The sequence below is a fragment of the Rhizophagus irregularis genome, chromosome 26 (assembly GCF_026210795.1).
Source record: "Rhizophagus irregularis chromosome 26, complete sequence".
NCBI lineage: Eukaryota > Fungi > Glomeromycota > Glomeromycetes > Glomerales > Glomeraceae > Rhizophagus > Rhizophagus irregularis.
Window position 1 is genome coordinate 818,332 of NC_089454.1, and position 27,939 is coordinate 846,270.

The 27,939-nt window shown below is 26.6% G+C and overlaps 7 protein-coding genes across 7 annotated transcripts; 3 read left to right on the plus strand and 4 right to left on the minus strand.

Annotated features, from left to right (window-relative positions):
* Positions 1-66: 66 nt before the first annotated feature.
* OCT59_017355 (uncharacterized protein) lies at positions 67-3,310 on the plus strand (the record flags this gene model as incomplete). Its single annotated transcript, XM_066137434.1, has 11 exons — positions 67-128; positions 326-450; positions 560-675; positions 756-866; positions 1,524-1,716; positions 1,805-1,932; positions 2,022-2,174; positions 2,260-2,418; positions 2,670-2,765; positions 3,024-3,074; positions 3,173-3,310. The coding sequence occupies 11 exons, from the start codon at positions 67-69 to the stop codon at positions 3,308-3,310; spliced, it is 1,332 nt and encodes a 443-aa protein (XP_066004020.1).
* A 432-nt stretch (positions 3,311-3,742) lies between these two features.
* On the minus strand, positions 3,743-5,228 carry OCT59_017356 (uncharacterized protein; the record flags this gene model as incomplete). Its single annotated transcript, XM_025316722.2, has 7 exons — positions 3,743-3,867; positions 3,955-4,050; positions 4,141-4,203; positions 4,277-4,357; positions 4,446-4,557; positions 4,629-4,865; positions 4,953-5,228. 7 exons carry the CDS (start codon positions 5,226-5,228, stop codon positions 3,743-3,745), a joined length of 990 nt encoding a protein of 329 aa, XP_025179933.1.
* Positions 5,229-9,540: 4,312 nt separating this feature from the next.
* Positions 9,541-10,824, plus strand: OCT59_017357 (uncharacterized protein; the record flags this gene model as incomplete). Its single annotated transcript, XM_025310684.2, has 1 exon — positions 9,541-10,824. The coding sequence occupies one exon, from the start codon at positions 9,541-9,543 to the stop codon at positions 10,822-10,824; it is 1,284 nt and encodes a 427-aa protein (XP_025179932.2).
* A 1,877-nt stretch (positions 10,825-12,701) lies between these two features.
* Positions 12,702-12,965, minus strand: OCT59_017358 (uncharacterized protein; the record flags this gene model as incomplete). Its single annotated transcript, XM_066137435.1, has 1 exon — positions 12,702-12,965. One exon carries the CDS (start codon positions 12,963-12,965, stop codon positions 12,702-12,704), a length of 264 nt encoding a protein of 87 aa, XP_066004021.1.
* A 6,006-nt stretch (positions 12,966-18,971) lies between these two features.
* On the plus strand, positions 18,972-20,380 carry OCT59_017359 (uncharacterized protein). The gene has a single exon (XM_025316721.2). It carries the CDS (start codon positions 18,980-18,982, stop codon positions 20,057-20,059), a length of 1,080 nt encoding a protein of 359 aa, XP_025179931.1. The 5' UTR covers positions 18,972-18,979; the 3' UTR covers positions 20,060-20,380.
* A 4,650-nt stretch (positions 20,381-25,030) lies between these two features.
* OCT59_017360 (uncharacterized protein) lies at positions 25,031-26,018 on the minus strand. Its single transcript, XM_025316719.2, has one exon. It carries the CDS (start codon positions 25,893-25,895, stop codon positions 25,389-25,391), a length of 507 nt encoding a protein of 168 aa, XP_025179929.1. The 5' UTR covers positions 25,896-26,018; the 3' UTR covers positions 25,031-25,388.
* On the minus strand, positions 25,927-27,037 carry OCT59_017361 (uncharacterized protein). The gene has a single exon (XM_025316718.2). The coding sequence runs from the start codon at positions 26,994-26,996 to the stop codon at positions 26,376-26,378; it is 621 nt and encodes a 206-aa protein (XP_025179928.1). The 5' UTR covers positions 26,997-27,037; the 3' UTR covers positions 25,927-26,375.
* Between the last annotated feature and the right edge of the window lie 902 nt (positions 27,038-27,939).

The following is a 27,939-nucleotide window of genomic DNA, read 5'->3' on the forward strand; positions in this document are numbered from 1 at the left end:
TCGTTAATAAAATTTTCCAATTTTATACAATTATGATTGGATAATCTTTCTTTTAAAATGATAAAAATGGTAAAGCTTCTATTAAGCTTTGTATTCACGCCTTATAATCCAGATAAGGAAATCGCAATGTAATGATCGACTATGACAAGTGACAACCCATGGAACAACGGTTTTTTTTTTTTTATCGATTTTATCGATTATCAAAATTATCAAAATAAAAAAAAAAAATTTTTTTTTTTTTCTTTCCCATAATGAATCGTACAAGTTATTTTTCTTTTCAAAAATTTAATTTATATAATTTTTCTACAAATTATTTTTTTAAAAGAAATTATTTATCAATAAATTCAATAAATTCATTAAATTCATTAAATTCATTAAATTCAATAAATTCTTATTTAAAAAAATCTCCTTTAATTAATTTTAATTATAATGTATCATCATATTCAACAGGTTATTATGATCCTTTATTTATGAGGGTAGTGATGGTTAAAGTTGATTTTTATTAATTTATAATTAAAATTTTCTTATAATTAAATTTTCTTATGATAAAATTTTCTAGGTTCAACTTCTCAAGATTTAATAATAAAAGAAACTTTATTCAATCCTAAAGTTCATGAAAAATTGGAAAATTTAGTAATTCGTCATTCTAAATTATCCGAAACATTATCTAATCAAGTAAATGTTCATATTTCCTTTTTTTTTTTATCTTTTTTTAAAAAAACATATTAATAATTTTATAAATTAAATAATTTAAGATATCATCAGATAATCCAGATAATCCTGAAGAAATAGCAAACCTTTCTAAAGAATTATCAAGTTTAATTGATATAACTAATTCTTATAATGAATTAAAGAAAGTGCAAGGTGTAGTATATAATAATTCATTTTATGGTTTATATTTCTTTGTCGGTTAGAATTTGATAGTTGGTAACGGATTAATTGATGAGAGAATGTAGTGTAGTTGGTAACGGATTAATTGATGAAAGAATGTAGTGTAGTTGGTAACGGATTAATTTATGAGAGAATGTAGTGTAGTTGGTAACGGATTAATTGATGAAAGAATGTAGTGTAGTTGGTAACGGATTAATTGATGAAAGATTGTAGTTAAAAATGTAGTTGAAAGAATGTAGTTGGTAACAGATTAATTTAGAGAGAATATAGTTAATAACAAATTAATTGATAGAATGTAGTTGGTAACGGATTAATTGATGAAAGATTTAGTTAATAACAAATTAATTGAAGAATGTAGTTAATAGCAGATTAATTGAAAGGTTGTAGTTAATAACAAATTAATTGAAAGAACGTAGTTGATAACGGATTAATTGAAGAATGTAGTTAATAGCAGATTAATTGTAGTTGATAAAAGATTAATTGAATGTAGTTGGTAACAGATTAATTGAAACATTGTAGTTAATAACAGATTAATTGAACGTTAGTTGGTAACAGATTAATTGAAGGATTGTAGTTAATACTTTAAATTATCAAACCATTTACTAATTTTTATAAATTGATTTTATATATAGGAACTTGAAGAAATTAAAAAAATATTACAAGAAACTACAACATCATCAGATGAAGAAGAATTTAAAAATCTTATACAAGAAGAATATCATGAATATTTGGAAAAATTAAAATTACTTGAACAACAGGTAATCCAAGGTTTATTACCAAAAGATTTAGCTGATGAAGGAAATGCCATAATTGAACTTCGAGCTGGTAAATATACTAAATTATAATTCTTTTTATCTTCACTTATAAAAAAAATTTTACATTTTTATAAAAAAAAATTTTTTTTTTTTAATAGGAACTGGAGGAGATGAAGCAGCATTGTTTGTTAATGATATATTAAGAATGTATGAACGTTATGCAGAATTATGTAAATGGAAATTTGAAATCTTGTCTAAATCAGAAGATTCTATTGGAGCTATTAAGGTACTTTATACCATTTCTTATTAAACCGAGTCATCCAAATTTTGAGGCACAAAATAAAAAATTAATCGGATTTTTTTTTTTTTAATCAGGGAGTTATTGCTACAATATCAGGTAAAGGTGTATTTGGAAATATGAAATTTGAATCAGGAGTTCATAGAGTACAAAGGGTTCCTATAACAGAGAAAGCTGGTCGGATACATACGAGTACAATTACGGTTGCAATATTACCAGTTCCATCTGAGGTATTTATGATATTATGATATTGTGATATCGTGATATTGTCATTTTAATATTTAATTAGATATATATATTATTTTTTTTTTTTAGGCAGATGTGAAATTTAAAGAATCTGATTTACGTATAGACTATTATAGATCAAGTGGTAAAGGAGGTCAGCATGTTAATACAACATCAAGTGCCGTTAGGATAACTCATATCCCAAGTGGTATTGTAGTATCTATACAAGATGAAAGATCTCAACCGAAAGTAAGTACTTTTACGATCTCGATATAACGATATGTTGGGACCCAAATGAAAATCATTGAAAAATATCAAATCATACCGAAAGTAAAATCAAATTTACCGAAAGTGAAATTTCAAATTATACCGAAAGTAAAAGTTAGATCTGACTGTACGTGTGGTATAAGTCAGTTTATCAGTTTGTAAAATATAGAATTTGGAAGAGAATTAGAACTATTACTTTAACTTTTTTTTTTCTTTATTTTCGTTTTACATAGAATAAAGCAAAAGCATTACAAATATTACAAGCGAGATTATATGATATGGAAAGAAATAAATTACATCAAGAAAGAAGTGAAAATAGAAAACAGCAGGTATGATATAAAAGTAATAGTTATTTCACGGGGAGTCATGATATTTTATGCGACACGTGAAATAACTCTTTTATCTCATGGAGGCTAACGTCCAGTGATGGGAAAGAGTGGGAAAGGTATAAAAACACGTGAGCATGAAAAATATCATCAGAAAAATTACGGGCATGAATATACTGGCGACTAATTAGTAATACATATAATAATTTATTTAAGTGAATAATATAAATCTTTTTTATTTCAACTTTTATTATTATATAGGTTGGAACTGGTGAGAGATCCGAAAAAATAAGAACTTATAATTTTGCACAAGTAAGTTTAATATTTTAATATAATTTTAATTTTCTGAAATTACAACACAGAATATTTAAATAAAAAAATCTTTTCTTTTTTTTTTTTGGTAAATTTAGAATAGAGTAACTGATCATAGAATTAATTTGACATTACATGAATTGGATAATGTATTAAATGGTGAATCATTACAAGTTATTGTAGATGGACTTAAAGTACACAATCAAATTGATATATTACAAAGTAGTTATATTTAAATATGAATAGATTGGTTGGATTGATTTGTATGTTGTAAAATAAATACACGAAAAATTTTTTTTAAAAAAATTCCACTTTTCTCGTGTTTAATATTTTATTAAATTTTTTCTCGAATAATTTAAATAATTTTAAGTGTTGATCACGCACTACAAGTGTCATAAAAAAATTTTTTCAAATCATCTTATGTAAAACTTGATTACGAAATATATATTCTAATTTTATAATGTCAATCTGATTCATGATTTATGCTATATGATCAATTTTATAATAGTCTTATATCTTTTAGTATTAAAGATTCATAATAATATTATGAATCTTGTTAAAAAAAAAAAATTCTACAAGTTTAAACAACCGTTTATACAGATCATTCTTATTCATATGACTAAGAAATAACTTTTGTAATAATAAATAGTCCCCTTTGCAGCCTAAGATTAATTGTTTGTTGTATTATACCAATATATTGACTTTTCAACGTCTCCATATAAACTTGGATTAGTTGCAGGAAATAAAGAAAATACAAAGGTAATCACCCCACCGAACAAGGCTACTATAACAACTAGAAAAGAAAACAAAAATTATTTTCAAATGTTAAAAATGTTATGATTATATTTTTTAAAAAAAATCACTAATGGAATAATCTAACCTTTTTTAATTCCTTCTGAATATGTTGAAATATTAATAGATGGAAATCCCATCATATTACAAAACATATGAGCAAAAAATGGAGGAATAATATGACCTAATTATAATTATAATAATTGTAAAAAAATATTATTATAAAATTGCATTATAAAATTAAATAAATTAAATAGAAAATCGAATATCATACCTGTTCTAACAAATAAAAATGTGGCATACCATCCAAATAGTGTAGTATACGTCAATTGGAATCCTTTAATAAGATCGGATCTTTATCAGTAACAAATTTAAATTAATTTACATAAATAATAAGTGATTTATATTACCTGAAATCACTATTGCGACTTTTGCTGCTTCAGCAGTTCTTCCACGATTGATGTAGGTCTCCCAAGCATGATGTACGTGAGCTGCTCACATAAAATGTGAACAGGAACGTAAAAAGTACATATTAATATTAAAAAGAATAATGTTGAGTAAAAATTATTTGTAAGGTACCTATTCCAAATACTAAAGGCGATAAAAATATAATTTGAGCATGAGAAAAATTTGCTAAAGCAAGAAGCGGAACCATGCAACATCTAAATACATATTCTTCAGTAAATGGTGCCTGGTGAAAGATAAAAATCTTATTGTTTATAATAAAAAGTATTAAAAGAAAAGAACCTTTTTTGAACTTACAAAAATTAAATTTCTGAATCCAATCAAAGATCCAATATAATCAAAAACATCATCTTGCCAACTAAATGCAGCTTGAAAAGGTAATTCTTTATCCAAAAATTTAATCAATAAAGGACCAGCAAATAATGACATTGTTAACCCCAAAGGAATAAGAAGTGTATTTAATAAATAGTATGAACTAGTTGGCAATGAGAATCCAAGAAGTACCCATGTTGTTTTAATTTCTGTCAAAACTGTCTAAAGAAATAGTAAAAATAAAGAAAAGATTAAAAAAAGAAACAATAAATATATATTTGATATAAAATTGAATAAAGATTATTTTACAGCTGAGTCATCAAATCCTCCGCAAAGACGTATTAAAAACCAAACTCCAATGAATGAAATCGAGCAAGAGATGATAACACTAATTCCACGATTCATGATAACTTTCGGATGGTCTTTTGTTAATTGAGGATTATTACCACCAATTCTTGTTGTCTTCGAAAAATATAAACCTCCAACGAAACATAATGTAAAAAACACACAATTAAAGATAGCGTAAAAAGGTGGTATAATAGGATCAGAATCCGATTTTATTATGTGATCGAGATTTATTCCCATATTAAAAAATTATTAAAAATAACAAATTAATAAAGTACGCGAGATATTTTAATAATGTTTTCTTTTATTTTTACACCAGTGTTCTTAAAAACTTTGTAATTGTGAAAAAAGAAAAAAAAAAAAAGAGGAAAAAAAGAAATGATTGATTTAATGAAACAATTATTATTTTTTATGGTTTTATAGATAGCAAATTTGGATATAGGCACGTGGATCATTGCGATAAGATTGTCATAGCTACAATTATCAGTGTAATTCCTTAAAGACAGAATTATAAAAATTTTTAATATTCCCTATTCAAGATTCAACGTATAAAAATTTTTTCGCATCACCAAAGTATTGTCTCGATCGAATGACAGATATACATCTCGTTTTTTAAGACTCAGATTTGGTTGAATTCGCATTTAATTTTTTCCTCGAATTATTGAAAACTCAACTAATAGTACCGTTGGCCACAGCATAAAATACCCGGGTCAGAATTCAAGAACTCGATTTTTTTAAATTGAATAGTACCACAGGTACTGTGGAGGCAAATGGTTTTGACCTTCCAGTTTCAGCAAAATTTCTGAACGAAAATAAAATAAGAGTAGCAGTCATTTGCTGCTCAGATGATATTCCTGTGGCCCGAAAATTATGTGCCCACATATCAGCTTTTCATAAACGGGCAAATAGCGATAATACCGGTAAAACAAATTATGGAGAGGCCTTTTCCACCAGAATTACAGAATTAAGAATTTTTTGCCATGTATAATACCTGGGTCTTAATCACGGGGGTATTATTTTTGGGGCAGTGTATATATACATACATGTATATATATTGGCCAACGGTAACTGATTGGTGAACATGTAACAATAATTGGTTAACATAGTTAACATGAAACAAAAAGATTTTACGTGAATTCAACTAATATAAATATCACAACTCACAAGATCATTATCCCATTCTATCACTACATTGATATTTGTGATAAATTATACGTATATTTCTTGCAAGAAATTAGTTTTTCGATTTATCAAATTTTTGTTAAATTGGATTTTTCCAGATATGGATTACAAACCTCAACAAACATTTTACTTGTAATTTTCAAAATAATTTTTAGTTTGTGAAATCCCAATTATGATGATCAAATGTGCCACGATTAAATTTTTTTTCGACATTTTATCCATCATCTTTTTTATTAATATCAATATAAATAGATTTTTATTTGTAAACATAAATTGAAACATCTTTTTAACTTTTTTTTTTTTGAATTTGTTATACATTCAAAGTATTTTATATTATGAATCTTACTTATTAATAATTATTAATAATATGTTATTAAGTAATATTATTATTATTAGATTAATGGGTCTAGGACTTGTTATTCCGACTCCTGATATATTTATGACCCTTTATATTACATAATTAGGAAAAGCTTCACCTGACAAGTCATCTCTTAAATTCTCGAGTCAATCAATTAGGAAAACGGCCGTATTCTTTGTACCTTAACGGTTTAACCTGAAACCCTAGAATTATATTTATTAAACCAAATTTGAATAAAAATAAATTTATCGTATAGATCCTCTACTATTTCAGAAGTAGAAATAAATACATTAGTATTAATATCAAAGCGATCAATGACCCCGCTTGCTAATCCCTCCTGATAGTTTGCCTACAAGAAATTATAAGAAAAAAATGAATTGTAACTGATTAACTTTGTGTGGATTAAGCGATAAGGAATTTATGATGAAATTACACAGATTTTGTGAAAATCCGGAAATATCCGTGCATATTCGGGTATGTATGACTTCTGTTGTATATATAATATGATATGGTGCCATAACGCTAAGTACAGTTAGTTCATCGCTGATAATTGAATATCCATGCATATTATTCTAGTCATCAGCGCAACGTTCCGGGAATGCATTGCATTTCACATAAAAAAAACTATATTTGAATAATTAAATAATTAAACAATCTCCAATAAAAAACAGAAAACCATTTTTTTCTAGTTTTATTTTACGATTAAAAAGGAAATCAATTTGACAACTGCTACGGACTTGTACAAGTTCTGCGGATTACAAATTCCCATTATACCTGCAGATATTATTATTGATGATCTTCAATCATCTGACGCAAAATGGCATAAGACATTGATTCTTCTAGTTGAAATATATGGAATAAATAAAATAATTTACCTTTTCCATTTTTAAACTAACAAAACTTATTGTACATTTACTTCTTTTGCCAAATTCAACATATTTAAAATTGGAAATGTATGTCGTTGACTAATTAATCGAAAAATATTCTCGTGATGTTAGTCACATTGCTTACAGCCATGTTTAGCACAATTTAATGGTTAATCTTAGTGATGAAATACCAACAGGGATTAACGAAAGGATGTTCAAGGATGTTCGGAATTGTGCCGTAATAATACGTGATCGTAAATGTTCCGAAGCATCCTACCCACCATGTGATTGAATTCTGATTGCCACTTTTAGGAGATACTGTAATTCCAAATTTGAAATTCCCTGTTTAGATTTAGGAAAAGGTTTAAATCCTAAATGACAAAATCAAATGAAGTACCATCAAATGATCAAATCAAAATGGAAAATCATCGTTATCTATTTCACAGCCACAAAGTGGTGTTAATGATCCTCCGTCAGACCCCGTACAAAGGTACCATCATCAGCATCTGATGTTCATAAACTTCCTTGGCGTGTAATGGCATTTTGATTAGGTATTGTAAAGAAAGATTTTACTGTAATTTATTTATTCATTTATTTTATTATTTATTCATACATATATTTTTTTTTTAGTGGACCTCCTAATAATATTCTCATTATGCCATTAAATAAACAACGTATTTTTCATGGAATCAATCACCATGTTTAATAAGTGGAAGAATTGTTGAAATGAGCTTATTCTTAAATATTAAATCATTATTATTGTAGCTCACATATGACTGGGGATCGTATCATATCGCAACAAACATCACAATATACAACAAATAATTATGATTGGTAATTTATTCAATTCTTGTTAAATTTATAAAGAAAAGAAAAAAAAATACTGATTTTAAACATGTAATAGGATTGTACCTTTACTCCATGATAGTCGAATCACAAACGCGTCAAATTTTTATGTACGCGTAGAAACGATTTCGCTTTCTGGAATTTTCGGTGTCACTCCTTCATCAGGTGGAACGCACGGGCCAATCTTAAGAGATCTACCCGAATAATGGTACAACACTTTTATTGAAAAATACCACTTTTAGTGAACAACCTTCATTATTAAAATTTTCTTCGGCAGTCTATCACTAAAATTACCATCGTACAATGACAAGGATCAACGTTATTTACGTTATTTGTAATAATGATTATTTAAAATATAGTGTTTTCTCTTCACCCAGGGAAAATTCTTTTTTGCGTAATTACAAAATAAATACAATATCAATAAAAAAGTCAAATATGATTGTTTTGGCTGAATGAAGCTACGGAGTACAAGGAGGTCAATGGGGTGGCTGAAAATTTAGTTCCACCCTAGAAATCCTATTGTGGCTTTCGTGTGGCGAATATTCTATAGATATTGTGACACAATATACACACGGATATGTACGTGCGTAACATAGCGGCATTTTTTTATTAGCTAAAAAAGAAATTTATAAGTCTTTACTATACAAGTTTTATTATAAAAAAAAAAAAGCTTTGAACAAAGTGAACATTAAAACGTTGCATTGTTAAAATAAATTAAAAATGAAAAAAAAAAAATGAAATTAATTTTATAAAAATTAGGTTCCAGTTCCCATATCATACGTGACGTTTCGTAGTTAAATTCCCATTAAAAAAAATAAGATTATGTCATTTCCGCAGAAAGGAAATAAATATTACGTCAAAGATTATCGAAATAATGGGTACATAGTAGGAATAAAAGACGCTGAAAAATAGGGTATAGTCTGATGTAATATAAATTTATTATGTGTAGAAAGATGGAATATTATTCTTTCTTTTAAGAAAAATCTACTGGTTACACTCTCACTAAAATAAGGGATTTACTTCCAAGTTATTGAATTTTATTGGAAGGTATAAGAACTCCATTTAGTAAAGATTTTCTGAAGATTTTGTTCGTTATACATGAAATAGTACAAACCTGTTTAACACGTGACTGTGGCTTCTAAAAAATATATAATGGCTTGATTCCTCATACACTCATCAAAAAAAAAAGCATTCATACGTTAAATAATTATTTTTCTCTCTTAATTACGAAAAAGCAATTTTTGATCTTTTTTTTTCTCGGAAAAAAAGTTTATTTCCTTTAATTTTAATAAGAAAAAGAATGAATTCCCAAACCACTTTCTCAACATCACATGATCAAATGACGCCATCTTTAAAGTCACAGAAAAAATCAAGAGGCAAAATTAATATTGTGGCGTGTGATAGATGCAAACGTGATAAGAAAAAATGCGATGGAAATTATCTCACTAGAAAACCATGCAAATATTGTCATAATCATAATGAAACTTGCGTTTATTCCGAACCAAATCTTTTGAGAATTACTCGTATTTTAAATGCAGCAAGAAAAAATGCAGTAGCTGGGGAAGAAAGAGAAGATGATCCGGAACAATCTAGACAAGAACTTGAAGAACAAATGACCAAATATGAAAATACTATAATTTCATTAATGAATCAAATAAATCATAAAAATGAAACTAAACCAATCGATCTTATTGGAAACCTTTACCTTTCTTTATTCTCCAATCCTCATATTTCAAATGAACAAACAATAATTTTAAAAAAATTATGCGAAATAACAAATAATGTGAATACAAATATTGATAATGAAAATCTTAATAAAATTCTAAATAAATTATTAATTCTTACATCAAATGATAGTACAGAATTTGAAAAGGGACAATCTTGGGAAGAACTTGAAAATTTTGTTATTCATAATAACTTAATTATTCCTATTCCCTTGACAGCTACGAATTTCTTTGGATTTTCTTATCCTTCCGGATCTACCACACCTATTCCATCACCTCAATTTTTAAACAATGATCAATTTCAAAGTAACGATTATAAACCTAATGTTATGACAACTTCAAAAAAACGTAAAATTGAGCACATCGCTATTAGACCTTCGAAGAAAGAGAACAATGTGATAGTATGGCATCGAAATGATCCTTGCGAAGAAGTTCCTATGATTGCTGTTCACGCACCTCAAAATATTCATTCTATTGATAACGAAATTGTTCAAAGCCCAGATATTTCATTTGAAAATATTGATAACATTTCTAATGAAAATTTACAATTTTCAACATTGTTATCTTCTCAAGAATCATACGGACTTGATGAAGTAAGTCTTGATGAAATCGAACAATTTTCAAACGTAACCTCACCTACATTTTCAAGTTCCGATGATAATATGGAATTTCCCACCTATCTATCGAATCCTCCAGTAGATTTGTTTTACTTTTCAAATTCAACAACTTTGACGAAAATTATTAAAAACAACGGCGATTTTTTTTTTAAAAAAAAAAATGTGGTGGCTTTAACGAAAACTTTTTTTTTAAATGTGGCGGGTGGCGGTTTATCGAAAATTTTAAACATGTGGCGGTTTTAACAAAAACACGGCGATTTTATCGAAATTTTTATTTTAATTATTTTATTTTTTTCATAAGCATATGACTGTATAAGAAAAACCTTCATTATTTTTATAATTTCGAAATACTATATGTAATATAAGTATATAAATAGAGATTTTTTTTTTTTTTGCAAAACTGCCATTTCTATTTTTATCATTAAAACTATTACATGTATATATAGACAATATAGAGATAGAGAGAGATTAATTTAATAATAATTTTTTCATTATAATTGCGTATTTAATTAAGCTATTTAATTTATGTAATCTATGTAATCTATGAATTTATCATTTTAAGTTATTAAGCAATATTTATTTGTGAAACGTTTACCAATATGATTAAATAATAAAAAAAAAAATATTTAATTAAATTTGTCATTTTATCATTTTAATAATTTTGATTATTTATACCAAATTAGTTAATTATTAACAAGTTTCTTCAAGAACCTTACGTTTACTAATTATTCATCATCATGATTATGATGTAATTTTATCAAAAATCTTGATTCTATGACATGTGATCAGATTTATCATTATCATGCAAGTGATGGAAATTGGACAAGAAAAAAAATTTGGACTATTAGATTTGGACTAGTTCACTACTAGTTGACTCAAAGTCCAATTCTCTTATAGTAAAATCCTTCTTTATCCGACAATTCCGACAATTTTGGTTGGTTTGTTTGAATTTTTTAATAAAGAATCGTTAGTTTAATTAATATCATGTAAATAAATATGCAATAATAATAGAATCTTTACCGTCTATATTATTATTAATATAAAAAAGAATTGGTCGTAGTTCTAATATCACTGTAATAATAAAACTTCTGAGCTTCAAATTTGAATTACGTCATTTACATTATTTTATCAAAAAAGCGTTTAGAGCTTCTTGGAGATTTCCATTAGTTTCCATTAGATAAATTTTCTCCACAACAATATCTGATTATGTGTTTACTTTTTCGAATCCTGATTTCTCGGAAATTTCCCAAAATTTTCCCCTTCTAAAACTTTTTACAAAACAATTAAAATTTAGAACGACCTAATATAATAGAAAGAAAGAGAAACATAAATTCAATTAATAAATTTATTAAATTTATTACAATCGATACATATTTGTTATTTCTTAACATGGTTAATAAAAAGAAATATTAAATTATTGAATTAATAAAAAAACAAAATTTTCAATTTTTTCTTATAATATTTAAACTAAATATAAGAAAAAAATGAAGCCTATTGAAGAAAAAAAAGAAGAGAATCCATATGTGTAAATAAAAAAAAATATACCGTAAATTAATTAATAATAAACGAGATCCGGAAAATCAGGAATCTTAATTAAGAAAATTTTATCTCATATACAAAACCCAAAAAAATATAATAATTTTTTTTTTTCTTTTTTTTTTTTTTAATAAAAATTGGATAAAAATTGGAATAAAAAAAAATATAAAGTTAATTATAATATATAAAAAAAATAAAATATATTTAAAAATATATTGAATTTTTAGTAAAATAAAAGGTAGATTTGATATCGTGTTGAGAAATATAATATTACATTTGATTGATTATACAAAAAAAAAACATATATTTTATCTTATAATATATATATATACCTTTGTCGATATATTATCCGAATTTTTTTTTTATTTTTTATTTTTCAAAGGATTTAAAATGTTGATTTAAAATGTTGGGAACGCGAGAGTTAATATGAAAGTAATATTTCGAAATTGATGTATTTGTTAAAATATTTATATTACACAGAGGATTTTATGACATTTACGGGTGAATGTTAAAGTGTGATTCTAGAAAATTTTATACAATTTCAATAATTAATTTTTTATTATTTTTTTTAAAAAAAAAGAATTTCATGATAATATATAATACATACACGAGGATGAAGGAGAAGATGATATTGATGATGGTTTTGGTTGTAATAAAAGAATTATATTTTTCTTTTCGTCTTCAGTAAGTAATTTATTCTTTAAAATCAATTGACGGGCAGCTTCCCAACCATCTTTTTGACTTTGTTCTGAACTTAGAATTGAACAAGCTTCTTTTACGGCAAGTGCTACTATACGTGCTCTATTTATGTCTTCTCCTATGTCCATTTCAGGTTCTTTGATTGGCATTACCTTCCTATTGAATTGTTATTATACATTTTTCAAAAGAATACAATTGAAAAATAAAAAAAATAAAAAAAATAAAAAATTAATAATTTGATAAAATAAATAGAATATACTGTATATATATATATATATATATATATATATACTAAACCAAATTAACAATATATTAATAATATTATTTATATGTTACCGTTTTGTTATTTCAATATTTGTATAAACTTTTTGTTTTTTTTTAAAAAAAAAAAAAAAAAGAAAAAATATATATAATTTTTGCAAAACAAAAACAAAACGTCAAAATTCTATGGAAGATTTACTGAGAGAAAAAAAAAAGAGTGAAAAGCCAAAAAAAAACCCAAAAAAATTATATTTAGCTACCGGAAACTAAATTTCCACTACTTTAATGATGAAAAACGCGAACCAGTCTTTTAAGGTAATTCATTCAAAGTTTTTAAATTGAATTTTCAGTACTCTAGGTGGTTCTAGGTAATGGTTCTAGACCCTCTCGATGTGTTGATGTCATTTTCCTAATATGTTTGTTTGTTTGTGTTATATGAACACTGCATTTTTTCATTCATTAGGTGAATAATAGGATGATATATTTATTTATTATTAACAAACACGAAAACGGAAAAATTAAGCGAATAATTGAATGCGATCGCTATGTTCTAGACCTCAAAGATCATCATATGATTATCATTTAAAGTCTAGTTAAAATAGTAATCTGTTAAAAACGAGATTATATTGATTATATGAAATAAAGAATACCAATTTTTTGTCATACTTAAAACTATAAATTTGTTTGCGATCAATATACTAAAATGATATAAAAGCATGAGTCTTATGCACGTTTATAACAAGCGTTCATCTTTATACATTTCCTATAAAAGTTGTGCGATTCCCATTTTTTACCCTTTAAAATTTCTTTATGTGGTTTTATTACATTTTATCTTTGAAGAAATGTATTGGATGGTCAATATAAGATGCTATATATATATATATATATCATAAATATATTATATATATATATATATACAGTATATTTCTTTTCACAGTACAGTATAAAGGTAAAAAAAAATTAACCGACACGTGACATTTTATATGAGTGAACTTAATGTAAAAACTATATATACGGTACATATGGTACATATTGTTCAATATGCGAGTCTTTATGACCGAAAGAAGTTTTGTAATCGGGAATTTCGTTGTTATTTCGATCCGGAACCAATTTATTCGGATTAAAAACTTAAAACTCAGTTAAAGTATTCATTTAGATCGATGAATTATTTATTTTTGACTTTTTATGGTATGATAAAAAAATTTGATTTTATATATAAATTATTAATTATTATTTAAATTATATAATAGATTATTCATAAACGTTTTTTTTTTTTTTTTGATAAAATCAAAAAAAAAAAAATCGTATTCGTATTTTAATATATATTTAACAAAAAAAAAAACTTGAAGAAAGGTTAAGGATCAGAATTTTGAACTTTAAATTCGGGCATTCAATCATGCCCAAATCAATTCTAGTTTATACTTTTTGATGCAAACGTAGTAAATTGAAAAGGAAGGGAGGTTCTGAAATCAGTTTTTTTGTGATGATCATCGTGTAATCATGTGTAACTACATCAATTAGTTCAACTACGGTGTGACTACATGTTTGTGTGTAACTACATCATACTATGTGTAACTACGTCAACTAAGTGTAACGTAGAATCTTTTTTAACCTTGCATCATGTATTTTATTGCACGTGAATTGATTTCATTGATTTCAACATGTTAACATCGACAAAGTATTCTTTTTGTTAGTTAAAATTTAAAGAATAGCACTTTGAGAGAAGCCCATTCTTTTGAAAAAAAAAAAAAAAAAAAAAAAAAAAAAAAAAAAAAAAAAAAAAAAAAATTTTGAAACGGAAGAATAAATTTTTGATGGAACACTAAATTATATTTGTACCATATAGCGCTGCTGCATACATTTATTGCAGTACTCTCCCGAAATAATATCCCCCTTAAAAAAATAATATCAACCTATCGGGTACCAATTTCTTGAAAAAGTTATCCGGTGCTAATTTTTAATATTTTGCCAAAAGTTATTTATTGTATATTATACACCCCTCCTTATATAGTATCTCGGGGTATTACCTCAATTCAGTTTGATAAGAACCAGGGTAATTTATGCAGCGCTATACGGTAAAATAAATATTTTGTTAATCAGTGCATTAATAGACAAGGTCATAAACAAATATTGAAAGATAAATTTTTAAAAAGTAAGATTTTGTTATCGTACTGATTGTATGACACAGCTTCAAATTTTTTATTTTTTACTTAAGAAGAGATGAATACATCATTAAATACCGACTCGTTATGACAAAATTGGCATAATATAAGTACAAATCTAGACTAGATATACAAAATCCAACTGGTGGACTCACGTTAGAATGAACTGACTAATGAAGATAGCAGGGAAAGAACAAAAGGAATTAGAAATTGAAGTAAAAATAAGGAGATATGTAACCAGAAGAAATCAATCAAATAAAAATGATCCGTATTTTTCAAGGCCGCTACTTGTAATACTGTCAGAGGTGGAGTGTTCAAAATTGTTTTGTGTAAAAAAGTTAAATTTATAAATGATGTAGATTAATGTAGGGTAATTGCTACACGTAAATGTGTATATAGACTCATTACAAATTGATAATATATATATATAAAAAAAACTAATACATAGTGGAAGTCTTTAGGGGAACAGTCGAAGGATGTTGGCACAGCTTCAAATGCAGTCAACTATTTATAAATGCATCCTCTATATGAAATGCACCCACTGTATATATATATATATATATCTTCCACAAATGTACCTATCCCAAGCTTTTTTACTCTATAAATGCACACCCTCTTTAAATTCCATAAAAAAATTTCTGGTAAAAATTTCTATAAATGGTTTTTCATTCCAAAAACTCCGACATATAATAATAGGGTAAATGCACTATTTTGAAAATTACGTGTATGGTCCCAAGGGAGAGGTGCATTTATAATTAGTTAGAGTTGATTGTAAATTTTTTGATCATACACTTGGTTAAAATGACCAAATACTTTTTTTTTTTAAAAAAAAATTATTTACTTTTTGAACGAAAAATTTTTTTGAAATGTAGTACACAAGTAATTAAAAATATCGCATGTTTAAATTTTATTATATTCAAGGAAAACAATTAATATTTGTTTTATATTTTTGTAACTACCGTTTTATTAACGCGAGGTAAACACGACAAGTTACATCACTAAAAAAAAAAAATGACATCATATTACATTATTCCCATTATTTTACAAACTTGGAGATCAAAATCATAAATTCCTGATCGTCAAAAAAAAAAACCCCCATTTTCTCTGTTTTTATAATAAAATAAATTTTTTTTTGGTATTACAAACGATTATTTTATACATTATATTAAATTCTAAAAAAAAATTAGCGCGTGTATAAACAAAGTTATCTATATAATATTGATACAGTCAGTCATCAGTCATATTATTTCTTATTATGTCAAACTAAACCTTTAGTTTTAAAATAATCCATTACTTTTTTTGGTTCCTATTCGGGAATGACCGACCTATAATAACAAGAAATCCATGATATTCTAGAAGAAAATTTTTGAAGTTAAAAACTTCCTAATTGGATACAGTTGTTTGAGATCATTGTTCTTATGATAATTTCTTATTTTGGTCATGAGGAATAAGGAATTAGGATGATCACTTTTGATTAATAAAATATGCGTATTTTAAAAGTAGTAATGAAATTCTTTTAAATTTAAAAAAAAAAAATAATATAATTATAATTTTTTCTAAACGTTATTGTAGAACAACAGATTGTTATTGAATGTTACAATATTAAATTGTTTCAATAACAATTTACATAATTAATTTTACATTCAGCGAATAAAATTTTATATGTATGAAGATATTTATAAATTATTTATAAATACCCTATCATTATCCTCATTGTTATTTAATACCTTTGTTTTTTTTTTCATGCAATCTGCGGTCTGGATGAATTTTTGAAGTATCATAATGTGTATAATGTGTGTAATACAAGTAAATAACAATAAGTAATAATTAATGATTTAAAGTTTTATAATTTTTTATGGAAATGAAAACTGTTGCGATCCTTAATTTAGGGTCTACAAGGGAAGAATTTTGTAATAATCATATTATTATAAATTCCATGTAGGAAGTATTTAATTTCTACAAATTTGCAGGTGATAATAATAATGTGACTCAGAAACTACAATGGCGTAGTGGCGCAGCAACTCACTTTAATACCGGAATATTATAATAAAATGATAATAAACTGAAAAATTACGTGATTAAATACAAAGAAATTTGAATATAAAACGGTTTTTCAATGATATTTTATTCTATAGATCATCTATTGATAAAGATCAAATGCATTTTTTAAATTAAGTAAAATTCACTAATACAAAAAAAGATTATTTTACAAAAAATATTTGTAGAAAATTCCGTAACACACCATCAAAAATAATATAGAAAGCGGCTTTCCGAAAATAGTTAAGAGATAAAGTTTATAATGTTTCAATAATTGTTTCATGTATTTTTTTTTTTTCAAATATCACATAAACATTGTTATTTTAATTAAACTATTTTCAATAGAGAAAAAAAGTTATTACACTGTCATACATAATAAATTTATTATTTTTTTTTATATAACAGTAGGGTTCAAAATAAACAACGTTTCATATGTGCACAGCATATAAAGTATATAGGTAATTGGTAATTAGTAAATCATTATAAGAAATATTTTCCGCTGGGTGTATTACAAATTATTTTAATATATACAATTTATGTATTTTCAAATTATATAAAATAATACAAAGTACAATTTTGAAACTTTTGATGAAAAGCACGATATTTCGCGCGTTATCATTGATGTGTTATAATATATTCGATTCTTGGTGAAGTTACACAAACAACATATGACTTTTGTTTTTTGCGCGCTCTTTCTTTATTATTAAAACTTTATTAAAATTTGACGATTTTGTGTCATTATTTGAATGCAAATGAGAAAATCAGGAGATTAATCACAATGGTTACAAAGTTTTTTTATTAATAATAAATGAATCGAAATTTTGGGATATTAAAAAAAAAAAAAGATAAAAAAAGAGATTTCTTATTTATAAAATATATCACGGTAAAAATAAACAAAGATGTGAAATGCACGCGATTTTATCAAATTTCCAAAAATTTTCTAATTAAAATACATATTTGGAAGAAATGTAACATTACACTGGGAAATATATATATATATATAATAAAAAATTTCTAATCAAAATGGAAAACAATCGATTTTATTTTTAATTATTATTTTATTAATAAAATGCATCTAACCACTTATGTTTGTTTCCCTCTCGCAAAAAGATCAAAAATAATCATCTATTAACACGTCTATATTCAATTGGTGTAATAAATAATGAGTTCAATCAATAAGTTTATTCAGAGTAGTACACATTCCAGCCAGAGCACAATATAAAAAATTTTTTTTTCTTTTTTTTTCAAAAAAATCTTCTATTCTAAACTTCTTTTTTTATTTTAAAAAAAAAAATTAAATAATATATTTAATTGAAACCTCAAAATTTTAGACTGTGTAAAATATCTCGATTTAGTTATAAACAAAACATGAGTTGTCTTTAAAACAACGTACAATAATAAATCTTCTGCATTAATCTCATTATTCAAGCAGACCTTAATAATAGGGAAATTGTGATGTGATTTTAATCATTTTTAAATTAAAAAATTATTTTTGTTGGCCATTATTCAATTGTCCTATATTAGAAATTATGTAATAGGAAAACAAGATCCGTACATTGGGATCGACATGATAAAATAAACGCACACTTTTTTCTATTAGTTGTACATAAATTCTTGTTTTTTGTGCAACGAGATAGAATATATAAATGACAATAAAGAAAAATTTTAATGATCCGACTTGTTGTTATTAAATTATTTCGGCTATGAGTAAACTAGATAAAAACGAAGTTTCGCGTTTGCAAAATTCTGAAAGAGCGTGCGTTTTTATTGACTCTAGCGATCCTTTATGTCCCAACCAAGTTATAAATGGTAGTAGTCATCCATGCTTTAAACCTCCTTTTCCTCCAACTATTAATCCAAGAGATTTAATATTAAAACAATCTTCAAATGGTAAAATAATGGCGCGCGCTCCAAATGCATTCATAATTTATAGAAAATTATGTGTTGAAGCCGCTCGTTCTCATGGTTATTATTTACCTATGACAGTTATATCTTCTATGACTTCACAATCATGGGAGGAAGAATCTTCCGATGTAAAAGCAGAATATAAACGTATAGCGCAAGAAGCAAATAAATATCATAGAGAAATGTACCCGAAAACCGGTCGACGCAAAAAACGTGAAAAATGGAATCTTGTTTCATTTCAACCAAAATCTTACTTACAAGAAGATTCTTCAAAGGAAACAAAACCAACAAATAATAAACCTCTTATACCATCATCTTCATCGTCTAAATCAAAGAAATTTTCTCCTTTATCACAATCACAATCAGATATAACACTTCAAAATCCAATAAATTCTATTAATAATATTACATCTGAAATTTCAAAATCCATTAATTCCGAGATAAACCTATCTAGAAAGAAAATATATCCGAACCCGGACATCTCTCCTGATAATTATCGAGAAATTTTTGTTTCAAAAGACATCGAACAGTTTCAACCTACTACGGAAAAAGTTAATTCGGACCATTCCATAAATATGAATTCTCCGTTTAATTTAGAATTTCCGAGTTCGAATTTATCTTCCAATGATTATTTTGAAATTGCAAATATATATGAAGAAGGAATATCTAATTGGAATATACCTCAAAATCGAGTTGTATCTGAGTCCGAAAATACTTTTACTTCATGTCATCGTGAAGATATTAATTATGAATCAAATAGTTTGGAAAATTCCAGCGTTAATTCCGTTAATACATCGGAAGGATTTGATTTGTCCGGTAATAATCTGAACGTTCCATTTTCTGTTATGATGGAATCAGATTCTTATTTTGGAGTTTGATATTTTATTATTATTATATTTCTTACTTATTTCCTTTAATACACAAACAAAATTATATATATTTATCATTTAATACATGTACTAATTTAACTTAATAAATTTTATAGAATATAATTAATATTTTATTTTTCTTTTACTATTTTGTCATTCGCTTTTCTATTTATTTATTTACATTTGATTATATTTATTATTTTTTTTTTACTTTGCAACGATGCAGTAAAAAATTTTTTTAAGATTATATATACTTTCTATTTCTTCATTTCGTAAATATAGACAAACTCGTTTAATTATATAAATATTTTAAGGTATTTTTTTTAAGATAAAATAAAAAAAAAAATTGTATATCTTTTATGATTAGTTTCAAAAGTATGATTTCATTGGAGAAAAAAAAAAACAAGAAACCCCGGAATATATCTGATTTTTTAAGGTACTTGAAACAATTCTTAGTTTAATAAATTTTGATTTTAAAAACTTTTCCATTCATGTATATCTTTAAAATACATTTTATGATAGATAATTACGAAAATTCTATTATGTTCAAATATAATATAAGAATACTTTCATGCTTATTACAAAATATGTAATTATATAACGCGTTTAAATGTTGCAGTATATTTTATGGCAAATAAAAATGATTGTACCTTCCATCTTAATATGAAATATGTGCGACTATAACGATTACTTTTCCATAATTCCATAACGGACATTTCAACAAATATACCAAAGCATATAACACGTCACGGTATAATACATAATTGTACTTATAATATTTTAATTTAATAAATTTAAATATGTAAAACTCAAACTGACGGAAGTAGGAATCGGCCATTTTAGAAGTAAAAGAACCGTTTAGGATTCAGAACTTCTAAGTTTGACGGGAATTCTTTCCATGTCTTCCCATCATATATATCGGATATTAGATAGCTGGTTCATTTTCTTAAAAGGTTCTCGAAACCAGGCCTTTTGTACATATTTACTCTTACAGAATTTTTATTTTCAACTCTTAGTTTAGAATAGTTTTATAACTTTCGTATAAACTATACATGTTTCCGAAATAATTTGAACAATTTCGGCTTTGTAGCATAACTCCAGAGTAGCCAACTGAAACTTGGCAGAAATTTTTGCTAGAACCCAGAGAATATAGAGAAATTCTCAGATCTTATTGGCAACAATTTCGGCTAAGCTTATTTACCTTCGTCCCATTAATTAACTTTATATTTCCAAAATATAGACAAGCCTGGCCGAAATTGTTACAAATAAGGTAGAAATTATTTAAGAACTTCTCTACACTCTCTGAAATCCAGTGAAATCTTCTGACAAATTTCAGATGAGTACGTTTACAACTGTGGAGTTATGTCACAAAGCAGAAATTGGTCCGAAATTAAAAATTATTTCGGCAACATGTATAGTATTAAACGTTTCATATAAATATATGTTTACATGGTATCACCGAAGTTTACTTTGCTGAAAAGTATTGATTGAAATGCTCGAAATCCTTACCGAAATACCATTTTGACGAAAGGGTATTTTTATTAAATATATTTTTTTGATTTATTAAATTTCATTTACTCAAATAAACTGGGTCATTCGACTAAAAGTTTAAAACCAAAAAAATGTTATTTTTTTATAATTTTCGACAAGCGACTTTAATAACATTTCTTATAGTGATGGGCGTTGGGAAGTTGGAAGCACTTTTGGACGGATTTACCACGAAATCCCGACAATCAGAATCCCGCTACAACACAAACCCGATGCTCACACCCGACAAATCATAATCCCGCTACAACACAAACCCGACGCTCACACCCGACAAATCATAATCCCGAAACTTCAGAATCCCGTAACCACATTATTCCCCGACATTCATTATTCCGAAACTATCCTCCTAGCAATTGAAATATAATGACATAATATAGAAATTCTAAAAAATGATTTATTAAAATCTTTAATCAGTATATTGAAAAAATAAAAAAATTATTATTATCTTTATGACGCAATAATTTAAATTTTTATTGAATTTAAAAGCAAGTTCTTTTTTTTTAAAAAAAAAATAATCAAAAATTTATATTTGCGAAGTGATTCTTAATTTTTTGCGATGTATTATTAAATATTAATAAAAAAAATAATAATAACATCTATTTTTGCAATATTAAAAAAATTATTACAGCTGATTTCATAATGTGCGGGACACTTAGCAAATTTTAAAGAACTCGGAAGTATTCGGTAAAGCTTGATATAAAATAAAACTTATACGCTAATTTTGGAGTACTATTCCGAGAATGGTGGTATAATTTTATCTTATTTTGAACTTTTACCGAATGTTTCCGAGTTCTTTAAATTTTGCCAAGTGTCCCGTACATTATGAAATCAGCTGTAATTTTACAATAGAAATTATAATTTTGCGATATTTTAAATTAAAAATTATTACAAAATATTACGTCTATAAAAAAATTAAGATTAATGTTGGGGAATAATGTGGTTACGGGATTCTGAAGTTTCGGGATTATGATTTGTCGGGTGTGAGCGTCGGGTTTGTGTTGTAGCGGGATTCTGATTGTCGGGTGTGAGCGTCGGGTTTGTGTTGTAGCGGGATTCTGATTGTCGGGTGTGAGCGTCGGGTTTGTGTTGTAGCGGGATTCTGATTGTTGGGTGTGAGCGTCGGGTTTGTGTTGTAGCGGGATTCTGATTGTCGGGATTTTGAACGGCTCACCTTTTGGACTTCCAATTCTTCAAATTCCAATAATATTTCCAATTCCAATAAAAAGTCATTGAAAGCTTCCAATGTTCCAATGCACATTGAAACATATAAAGTTTTATATCAAGTGAGAATTGGAAGCACTTTTGGACTTTCAAATCTTCCAATTCCAATAATATTTCCAATTCCAATAAAAGTCACTGGAAGCTTCCAATGTTCCAATGCACATTGAAACGTATAAAGTTTTATATCAAGTGAGAATTGGAAGCACTTTTGGACTTCCAATTCTTCCAATTCCAATAATATTTCAAATCATTGGATGCTCATCACTGCGCCGTTTCTATATCACCGCAATAACCTACTTGATTGGCTAAATTTCACGGGACGATTCAAATGTAATAAGGCGAGCCGCCGAGCCGATCGTATATAAAAGTTAGATTAGTTAGATTGGCATTCTAAACCCCCTCCTTTTGACTTTTAAATAATATTGTAGAACAAATAAAATATAAAATACATGATCTTTAAGCGCTCTATAACTAGGAAGCGGAAACCGTTGTAAGTCCGGAGCGCTAAAATTTGCGATTTCATTATTTGACGTCACGTGAGGGACATTGATCATTTTTCATAGTGCGTAGACATATATAGTCCTTCGCTTCGCTCCGGAAAATAAATACATAAGAGTTACGCAATGTTCTCTTAAATTAATTTCAGTAGGTATAGTACCCCGAGCAATATATCATCTATAGGTAACAAGATTATTTGCTTAGTCACATGGTATTTTTCGCTAATGTCTTAGCAGAATTTCTGTAAAGTCATATGCTATGATTGCTTATTTTTTTAGATAAATTTAATATGAATTTTTTAAATAAAATTAGCACAACTAGTGAATTTCCATCAGTGCAGTGAAGGAACGTTATCATTTATAAGAAATATGATAAAATGCGTGTAGAATACATTATATCAGTTTATTTTAATGCGTATGGAAAATATTGTTATACAAACTAATGAACCAGTTGAAACCATTTTATATTTCGTTACAGTTATATATAATATATGCCCATTCATTTTAATGTTTTTAGTGATTTTAAGTGAAGAATTTGAAAAAAAATGAAAACATTATTGTATCCCTATAAAAAAAATTTTATCCGTTATTTCTGTAAAAACTCCGTAAAAATGAGTCTTTCACGGATCCATTCACGGAAAATGATAAATTCCGTGATATAAGGTTATTAATTCCGGAAATATGAGCCTTTTACGGAAAAAATGAATATAAAAAACGGATCGACTTTTTTTACATGGTATATTACAAAAGTAAGGAATGATTTGAATGATTTTTGTTTTCATATGATTAGATTGTTTTTGGTCACATGTTGAGACATTTCTTGTTACCTACTGTATAATATATATTGCTCGGGTCCTGTATCAGTGATTAACTTACACTTTACAGGTATTTTATTGTGTAAATCCTGGCTTTTTTTTCGGCTGAGGCTTTTCCCGGTAATAATTGAGTACCTTTTTAAATACCGCAGATTACCAGAATATAATTCAGACTGAACTTAAAATTTTTTAAGTGAATAAATTATACTTCACTCATCACTGTAGTGGGTTTCTTGTAATATCGCCCCTGCGTAAAATGCACTATGGCATCATTTTCACGTAATAAGGATTTTTAAGTACACATTTTCTTGGTTAGATGATAATAATTTCATATTGATAAGAAAAATATTGATCTTTTTATCTACTAGATGTTTCGGGTTTTCACGTATCTATGATTGATATTTATAATTGATTGACATTCTTAAATTATGCACTTTTGAGAATATCGATAATTCAGTAAATTCTATTAAGTTGCGGGACAAGGGTAACGTGCACATGTCATTGGAATTTTCAAATTTTCAAATCCAAACCTTTCCAACTGTACATAATAAATAACACTTGCCACTGGGTCGGAAATTGGAAAGATTGGAAATTGGAAGGATTAGAAATAAACTTCCACACTGCCGGTATCGGACGGAATTTTTGGAAAGAATAATTACAGTAATTACAATATCACAATAATTTAAATAGCTTTCGTTTTTTAAATATAGATTATACAAACATATATGCATGTAGATTATCCGATTCGTTTTCATTCAAGAAATAAAAATCTTAGATTCATAGATTCAGCAATCCGGGAAAACGGTTCATCCTTCCGGATGAAGAATGTGAAGAATGTCGGACGATCCGCGGGAACCTTTTAAACTTTCATGATACAAAAAAAAAACAAACAAAAAAAATAAAAAAGAAAAAAAGAAAAACGTAAATAATCATTTATTTATTTTTGAAGATTTTTTAAATTTGTTGTTTTAAGCCATGAGTCATTCATTAATTAATACTAATTAGTATTATTTATTTAAGATCGTAATACAGAATAGATCGTGGAACTAAATTTTAACACACGTTTCATAATTTTATAGCACAAATAAAATTTTATTTTTGTTTGGACATGAGTATAATCTTGCCCAATTTTTTCTATTGTTATTTATTCTAATAATATTATATAAAAATAAACATGTTTCAAATAATTGATACAAAAATAAGTCTATATAGCAAATAAAAAAATAATAACTAATTCATTTTTAATGAAACAGACATTTAAGAAGATTTAAATTTCACATCATCAAGGTGAAACCAATGCTTGAAGTTAATCACCACAACAGCACGAACAACCGCCTCATCAAAGTTAGAATCAGATTTCCATTTCAAATCCAAAGGAAGATTTTTTGGATCCTTTGAAGTATGAGTTAAAGTATTATGTTCACCTATTCCTTCACATGACTTATGTTGTAACATTTTATTGTCTAAAGTAAATTCTCCAAAACGAGTACCATTTTTATCTTCAACATAAATGAGAAGACCTTGAAAAGGTTCCGGTCCATTAAGAGTAGTAACATAATTATCTGATTCTTTCTTTGTCGTAATTTTGTATCCTCCATCTCCTTTTACAATGTTTTCACCATTATTTCCTGCATGAGGACTACTATCAACTTTCGTAACATCACAGGTTCCCGCATGTTGTGGGTATGCTTTCACATAATAAGCGAACATTGTGAGAAAAATTATTAAAATGTTGAAAACAAATAAGGATTTCTTTGAAACCATTTTATTTTTTATTTTTTTTCACTGTCTCAGAGAAAGTTAAAAAAGGTTTATAATTTTATTTATTACTTTCTTTTTTGAAAGAAAAAAAAATTTAATATATCTCGTTATAAAAAAAAAATATCTTAAATAATTACTTAAAATGCATAGCCATAATATACTTTGTATAAGCCTCGCGGATAAACTCATACAAGCCATCTTTAACTGCGCCACGATAATATTCTAAGTATAAATTCCTCATTATTATATACAAATTTATTACAAAAAAAAAAATAAACATTACAAAATTATATACATAACACTGCCATGTATTCAACTAATTTTAAAATATCCCATAATTTATATGGAAAAGACAACGTATAATCCTAAATAAGGAAAAGGGTTTCGATTTTTCAAATTTCCTTTAATGATTTTGTTCGCTTAAATTTTGACCTAGCAGGAAACGTGATAGTAAACGAAAAAAAAAAATAATAATAATTATAATTATTGAAAATATCCGAAATGATATTCACAATTCTCTGAATAAAATAGAGGTAAATTATTCGGATCCTCTTGAATATAGTATGTTTGTTGCGGGAGTATTAGGGGATGATAATATGTCGGAGGTTGATAAAAAGTATTATTATATATATCAAAATTTGATATATATTGGGACTCTTGTGTGATATCTGATACTTCATTTGTGTCGGTAGAAGAAGTATCATCAATAACATTGCTCTCAGTTGATTCCGGCATAGGAGCGAGAGGCCGCTGTGATATAGTTTCCTTCATATCGAAAGAAGTCAATACTTTAGCCGTCTTTTGATGTAATCCTTTGGCCTTGAGTGCCAAGCTTTTATACTCTTGCTGTACAAAAGCAGGTTCGAGATTCCATAATTGAGATGCCATTTTTGAGATAGTCCTCATGTTGATGTCCTGGACACCATTTTCACGCAATGTTTTGATCACTGCCGTCCGGTACAGCAAAAACTGGTTAGTGGCTCTTACTGGTAACTTGCCTTTTTTTAAATTAGGCTTTAGCTCACTTTCTTCGATGGGAGGAGGAAAGGGAATTTTAAATGGGAATGTCGAATTAATTGGTAATGATTGTATATGGTCATTCATTTTTAATAAATAATAATTAATAAAAAAATTTAAAATTAATTTTAAGGCTATCCTTATATTTACGCTATATTTATAAGAACGCGCAATAAAGTTTTAATTCATTATCGGAAAAACTTACAACTCATTCAGTGATATTACAATTCTCTTAAATTATAACACAAACTACCTGAAGATCGGACCAATATTTCGGAAATTATAAAAAATATATAATTCGTTAATAAATAATTATGCAACCAATACGTATCAATCAACAATTGATAATCAATTTTTTTTTTTCGTCGATTTTCAGAATTTTAATTGATGCACGAAGTTCACATAAACTAAATCACAATATAAATATTATAATAAACCTTTTTAAAAAGATGAGATCATAGAAATTTTTTTTTTGGGAAATAGCTTATTGAGTCACCAATTAAATAATGTGTAAATAATAATGTGAGGAATTCCCGATTTAGAATCGCTATTGAAAAAAGGTTCGTTACTTAAGTTCCTAATTTAGAATGTGAACACAACTGCAAAACTTATTTTGGGAATTGAGACTTTTTAGGTCGTAACTTCATAAGAAATGAAAACCTTATCTATAAATAAAGAATAGCTCTCGGAAATGCAGATTATCAACAAAAACAATGAAAGTACAATAAGTCATTTGATAAATATTTTTTAACAATAAGTAAATATGGAAATCTGGCGTTTACTTTAAGATATTTTTTTTTATTAAAGAGTTTATATCTCGTAATTTTTGGGGCCTTCCAGAAAAAAACGCGAATTTGTGCTATGTAACATAATTTTATTAGGGCATGATGATCAGGCTGAATTATGTAATAGATAAATTGATAAGGCAAGACCGTGCGAGGTTTGATTATGTAAAGGATATCTGAGTAAAATTTATGACGAATTAAAAATCAAGATTCTTGTACAATTATTGCATGAATCTGACAATTCT